This window comes from Tachyglossus aculeatus, chromosome 22, assembly GCF_015852505.1.
Source record: "Tachyglossus aculeatus isolate mTacAcu1 chromosome 22, mTacAcu1.pri, whole genome shotgun sequence".
Taxonomy (NCBI): domain Eukaryota; kingdom Metazoa; phylum Chordata; class Mammalia; order Monotremata; family Tachyglossidae; genus Tachyglossus; species Tachyglossus aculeatus.
The window spans coordinates 31,880,963-31,886,962 of NC_052087.1; the positions used below are offsets into that span (position 1 = coordinate 31,880,963).

Sequence of the window (6,000 nt, forward strand, 5' to 3'; positions counted from 1 at the left end):
ATATGGGAAAAACTCATTGATTTGTCCCTCCACTTCCTTAATTAGTCAATCATTGGTATATATGATGTGCTTACTGTTTGCAGGGCACTGAACTAAGCTCTTGGGACATTGCAATGCAATAGAGTTGGTCCCAGCCAAGAAGCTATAAGCAGCTTTCAGTATCCATTCATTTTAATGGTTAGGAAATGTTACCTTTTTCCAGACACTTCCACAGGTATAGATGTCTCAAAAACCTTTTCATCAAAGCAAAAGGGAATTGAGTTTGCAGAAGATTACTGTTGATCTTATCTTCTAGATTCATTCAGTAATCAGTTAGATGATGCTTCCTCTGTGTGCATTGGCTGCAGGCTTCTCTGACTGCACTCATCACTGTTAGGATTTGTAGTTTTGATTAGAAAAGTGCTTAGTTTATGTGAAGATTGGCATTAAATTAAAAGGCAGAGCCATTTTGAGATGATACTCTATTCTGCTACAGTGTAGAGTAATTTATATCATAGTAAATATTTTCCTACAAAAATCATGGTCTTCTCACACTTTCTTTTACTGAAATAGCTCAAAAATATGCCAAGCTCAATTTGGGGGGAAATCATTTTCTTTTTGTTTCAATTTTGGTAGTGATGGTGAATCAAGATTTTTCTTAATGAATTGATCATTATAGCTATTTAGAAAATCACTTGGGGAAAAATATTCAAAAACGTAGTTGTTGAAAACTGTAGACTGCTGCTTTCTTATACTTTAAGGAAGTTTACTAACATGGATGCAATGACAAATGGTCTTAAACAGAAGATTTTCAGGTTAATTTTCTGTTTCATTTGATTTCTAGACCTCATGTCATCCTTAATACTTGGAAATAGTCTACCTTCTTTGGCTACTAAACTTTTCAAACAAAGAAGAAAGCTTTCAAAGAAGTGGAATGTCTAGAAGACAGAGAAGAGGGGATTCTGAATTTTAAATGGAGGTTTATAATGAAGAAAAGAGGGAGATGGAGAAAATATTGAAACAAAGTTATTTGGTGAGTATGACAAAGAAATTCCCCATTGAACTGTATTTAATAATCTGGTGGAGGACCTGCTACTGGTAATATGTGTAATGGGGGAAAATGAAATTGTAAGGATGAAGGAAATGAAGTAAATGATGGAGAGGGCCAGCAATGAGGATGATTGGGCTCCGCAGGAAATTAGAGGGTTGGAGTAGTGTGTACTGGTAACTGGAAAGTGAATTAAGAATTGCTGTGAGAGGGAACCATACAGTGAGTCCTGGTTTCATTGGGAGATCTGAGGGCCTGAAGCCAAGACAAGTGACTTAGTGGCTATCATCTTCTGTCAGTGGTTGAAAGTCAGTCAATCAACTGAGTTTACTGAGGACCTGTTATGTGCAACACACTCTGGTAAGCATTGAGGGGAGTATAATAGAATTAGTAGTCGTGCCCTCTGTCCAAAAATAGCTTATAATGTAGCAGGGAAGATAGATGAAGAGGATGTAGAAAAACTGGATAGTAGTTAGTTCCTTTCTAAAATTAGTGCTTACCTAATTTGTATCTAAGATATGTAACAAGTATTATGGGTAAATGATTGCTGCAAAAGTCTTGAAGTGGAAGTTGGGGCAATCTTAGATTATAAGCCCCATGTGGGAAAGGAACTGCTTGTCTTTTATCTGTCCATTCATTCATTCAATCATATTTGTTGAGTGCTTAATTGTGTGCACAGTATTAAGCGGTTGGAAAGTACAATTTGTCAACAGAGACAATCCCTACCCAACAATGGGCTCAGAATCTGGAAGGGGGAGACAGACAACAAAATAAAACAAAATAGGAGCATGGCACATTTCTGGGGACATAGCAAGTGCTTAAAATTATTATTCTTATTGTTATTATTATCATTATCATCATCATTATATGGGTAGATGAAAAAACTGACAAGAGAAAGACCTTTTAAATGAGTCCTTATGGATGAGATGTGATTTTAGAAGGGCTGTTAAGATAGGGGGATATCTGATCTAGCCAATTTGATGAGGAAGGGATTTCCAGGGAAAGGGGGCTTAAAAAGTTCTTCATGTTCTCCAGTCTTTCCAATCTTTGGTTTTAACAGACATTCTACTCCTACAGGCCTCCGAGCACTGCAATGATGATGGTGTAGTTCAATTTCTTCCCACATAACAGAAGGACAGTAAATGGCTAACAGAAATCACACTGCTGTGAGTGAGTTCATTCTGTCTGGATTAACGAGTGATCCACAGTTACAGATCCCCCTCTTTGTGCTGTTCCTCCTCATCTATGTGGTCACCCTACTGGGGAATCTGCTCATGATTTTAATCATTAGAGCCAGTTTGCAACTTCACACACCCATGTACTTTTTCCTTAGTCATCTGTCTTTCTCTGACTCATGTTATTCAACATCTGTCACCCCTAAGATGCTGGCAAATTTCTTAGAGGACAAGAAAACCATTTCTTACCCAGGATGTGTGGCCCAGTTCTGTGCTGCAGCTACTTTAGGGACATTGGAGTATTGTCTTCTGGCAGTGATGGCATATGATCGATATGTAGCAATCTGTAAACCCCTGTTATACATAGTCTGCATGCCTCAGAGGCTGTGTACTTCACTGGTTACTGCTTCCTACATTGCCAGCTGCCTGAATTCTGTGGTCTATACAGCTAGTGTATTTAGTTTGACCTTCTGTGGACCTCGTGAAATTAATCACTTCTACTGTGACGTCCCCCCATTATTGAAGCTGTCCTGTTCAGACCCCATGATTGCCCAAGTCCTTCCTGCTGTTTCCATGGCTGTCATTATGCTGGTTACGGTTCTGACCGCACTGGTATCATATATGTACATCCTGCTGGCTATTCTTAAAATCCACTCCTCCGGAGGAAGGCAAAAAGCCTTTTTCACTTGTGCCTCTCACCTAATGACGGTCACTTTATTCTATGGTACTACAATTTTTATTTATCTGTTACCCAGTTCCAGCTTCTCGTTGGATCAGAAAAAAGTGGTGTCTGTGTGCTATCTGATATTGATTCCAATGCTGAACCCATTGATCTATAGCCTGAGGAACAAAGAGGTGAAAAATGCACTGTGGAAGATTATGGGCAGGGAACGTGTCGGCTAATTCTGCCATACTGTACTCTCCCAAGTGCTTAGTATTGTTCTCTGCGTTATGTGTTCAATATATACCGTTGATTGATCGATTTTAAATGTCAAGAATCAAACACTAGAGTGTGATTTATTCATGCATGTCAGTTCATAACAGTAATCAGGATTTTTGCATTTTATTTCTATCCTCCTCTAATGTGTGCTCTTACAAAACCCTTTGTTGAAGAGAACTTGTGCTGTGGCATGCGCCCTGCTATACTGTAAGCTCCTTGTGGGAAGGGATTGTGTCTGTTGTGTTGTACACCCCCGAGGGTTGAATAGAATGCTCTGCATACAGTAAATGCTAAATAAACATGATTGACTGACTGACTCATTCAGCAGGTATGCTCACAGCTCACAGGTATGCTCACAGGTATATTTCTTCTGATACATCAAGCTATTTCGAGCCAGACCCATGTTTTCAGAGATTGTTCTGCTGCTTGTTATTTATTGTTTATTTATCTGTGACCCAGTTCCATCTTCTCATTGGATCAGAAAAAAGTGATGTCTGTGTGCTATATGATATTGATTCCAATGCTGAACCCAATGATCTATAGTCTGAGGAACAAAGAGGTGAAAGATGCCCTGTGAAAGATTATGGGCAGGGAACGTTTTGGCTAATTCTGCCATAATGTACTCTCCCAAGTTCTTTGTACAGTGCTGTGTGTAAAGTATGTGTTCAATATAAACCATTGATTGAGCAATTTTAAATGTTGAGAATCACACACTAGAGTGTGATTTATTCATGCGGGTCAGTTCATAACAGTAAACAAGCTAGTGTTATCCTCGACTCTGCGCTCTCGTTCATCCCTCACATCCAATCTGTCACCAAAAACTGCCAGTCTCTCCTCTGCAACATAGCCAAGATCCGCCCTTTCCTCTCCACCCAAACCGCTACCCTGCTGGTTCAATCCCTCATTCTATCTTGACTGGATTACTGCATCAGCCTCCTCTCTGATCTCCCATCCTCCTGTCTCTCCCAACTTCAGTCTATACTTCATGCCGCAGCCCGGATCATCTCTGTGCAGAAACACTCCAGGAATGTTACTCCCCTCCTCAAAAATCTCCAGTGGCTACCTGTCAACCTACACATCAGGCAAAAACTCCTCACCCTCGGCTTCAAGGCTCTCCATCACCTCGTCCCCTCCTACCTCACCTCCCTTCTCTCCTTCTACAGCCCAGCCCTCACCCTCCGCTCCTCTGCCGCTAATCTCCTCACCGTGCCTCATTCTCACCTGTCCCTCCGTCGACCCCCGGCCCACGTCCTCCCCCTGGCCCGGAATGCCCTCCCTCCGCACATCAGCCAAGCTAACTCTCTCCCTCTCTTCAAGGCCCTACTGAGAGCTCACCTCCTCCATGAGGCCTTCCCAGACTGAGCCCCCTCCTTTCTCTCCCCCACCCCATCCCCCCCACCCTACCTCCTTCCCCTTCCTACAGCACCTGTATATGTGCTTGTACAGATTTATTACTCTATTTTAGTTGTACATATTTACTATTCTATCTATTTTATTTTGTTAATATGTTTTGTTTGGTTGTCTGTCTCCCCCTTCTAGACTGTGAGCCCGTTGTTGGGTAGGAACCGTCTCTATATGTTGCCAACTTGTACTTCCCAAGAGCTTAGTACAGTGCTCTGCACACAGTAATCGCTCAATAAATACGACTGAATGAATGAATGAATAAACAGGATTTTTGCATTTTATATCTTTCCTCTTCTAATGCGAGGGTTGCGCTCTTACAAAACCTTTGTTGAGGAGGACTCGTGCTGTGGTACGTGCCATGCTGCACTGTAAGCTCGCTGTGGGCAGGGAATATGTCTGTGTACACCCCCAAGAGCTGAGTAGAGTGCTCTGCATACAGTAAATACTAAATAAACATGTTTGACTGACTGACTCATTCCACAGGTATGCACACAGCCCATTTCTTCTGATATATCAAGCTATTTCCAGCCAGACCCATGTTTTCAGAGATTGATCCGCTTGCCTTGACTTGTTCCCCGTATTAATTTCCCTTCCCACCCCCACAGCAATTATGTACAAATCTGTAATTTATTGATTTGTATTAATGTCTGTCTCCCCCTCTAGACTTTAAGGTCGTTGTCGACAGGGAATGTGTCTATTGTTGTATTGTACTGTCTCAAGAGCTTAGTACAGTGCTCTGCACAGAGTGAGTGCTCAGTAGAATGACTGACTGACTGACTGAATGAATGAATGATGTCTACGACAAACTGTCACAGGAACTGGGGCCATGGAACTGTTCAAAAATCTTCTTAGCTTTTTCCAAATGATGCAATTATTTTAATCTATGGATCTAATGAGAGGGAAATAGGGCTGATATTGATCTGTGTTGTGTTGCGGCTAAGGCAAGATTAATAAATGGAATCAATCAGTGCTATTTGTCGAGCCCTTACTATTTGGCCAGCATTGTCTTAAGAATTAAGGCAAGTACAAAAGCAGTGTTGGCAGGCACATTCGCCATCCACAATTAGCTAAGAGTCTAGGAAAACAAATGTGTGACATCATTATTTTCTTTTCCCAAGAGTAAAATTGGTTGGTACTGATTTTTTTTATGATATTTGTTAAGCACAGTGCCAAGCATTATACCAAGGGCTGGGGTAGCTATAAGGTTAGACACAGTCCATGTGCCACATGGAGCTCACAGCCTTAGTTCCTATTTTACAAATGAGGTAAAGAGACGTTAAGTAACTTTCCCAAGGTCAAACAGTCCACAAGTGGTGGTAAAGCTGGGAGAAGAACACAGGACCTTCTGAATCCCAGTCCCATACTCCATCCACTAAGACATGCTGCTTCTCTCCTAATGGTAATAGGCCACACCCTCTCTGATATTCAATCCATATTCAATCAATCCCACTCTC

General features: G+C 41.4%; 1 protein-coding gene across 1 annotated transcript; it reads left to right on the forward strand.

Moving 5' to 3' along the window:
• Positions 1-2,169: 2,169 nt before the first annotated feature.
• LOC119943258 (olfactory receptor 478-like) lies at positions 2,170-3,105 on the forward strand. The gene has a single exon (XM_038764066.1). It carries the CDS (start codon positions 2,170-2,172, stop codon positions 3,103-3,105), a length of 936 nt encoding a protein of 311 aa, XP_038619994.1.
• Positions 3,106-6,000: the final 2,895 nt, after the last annotated feature.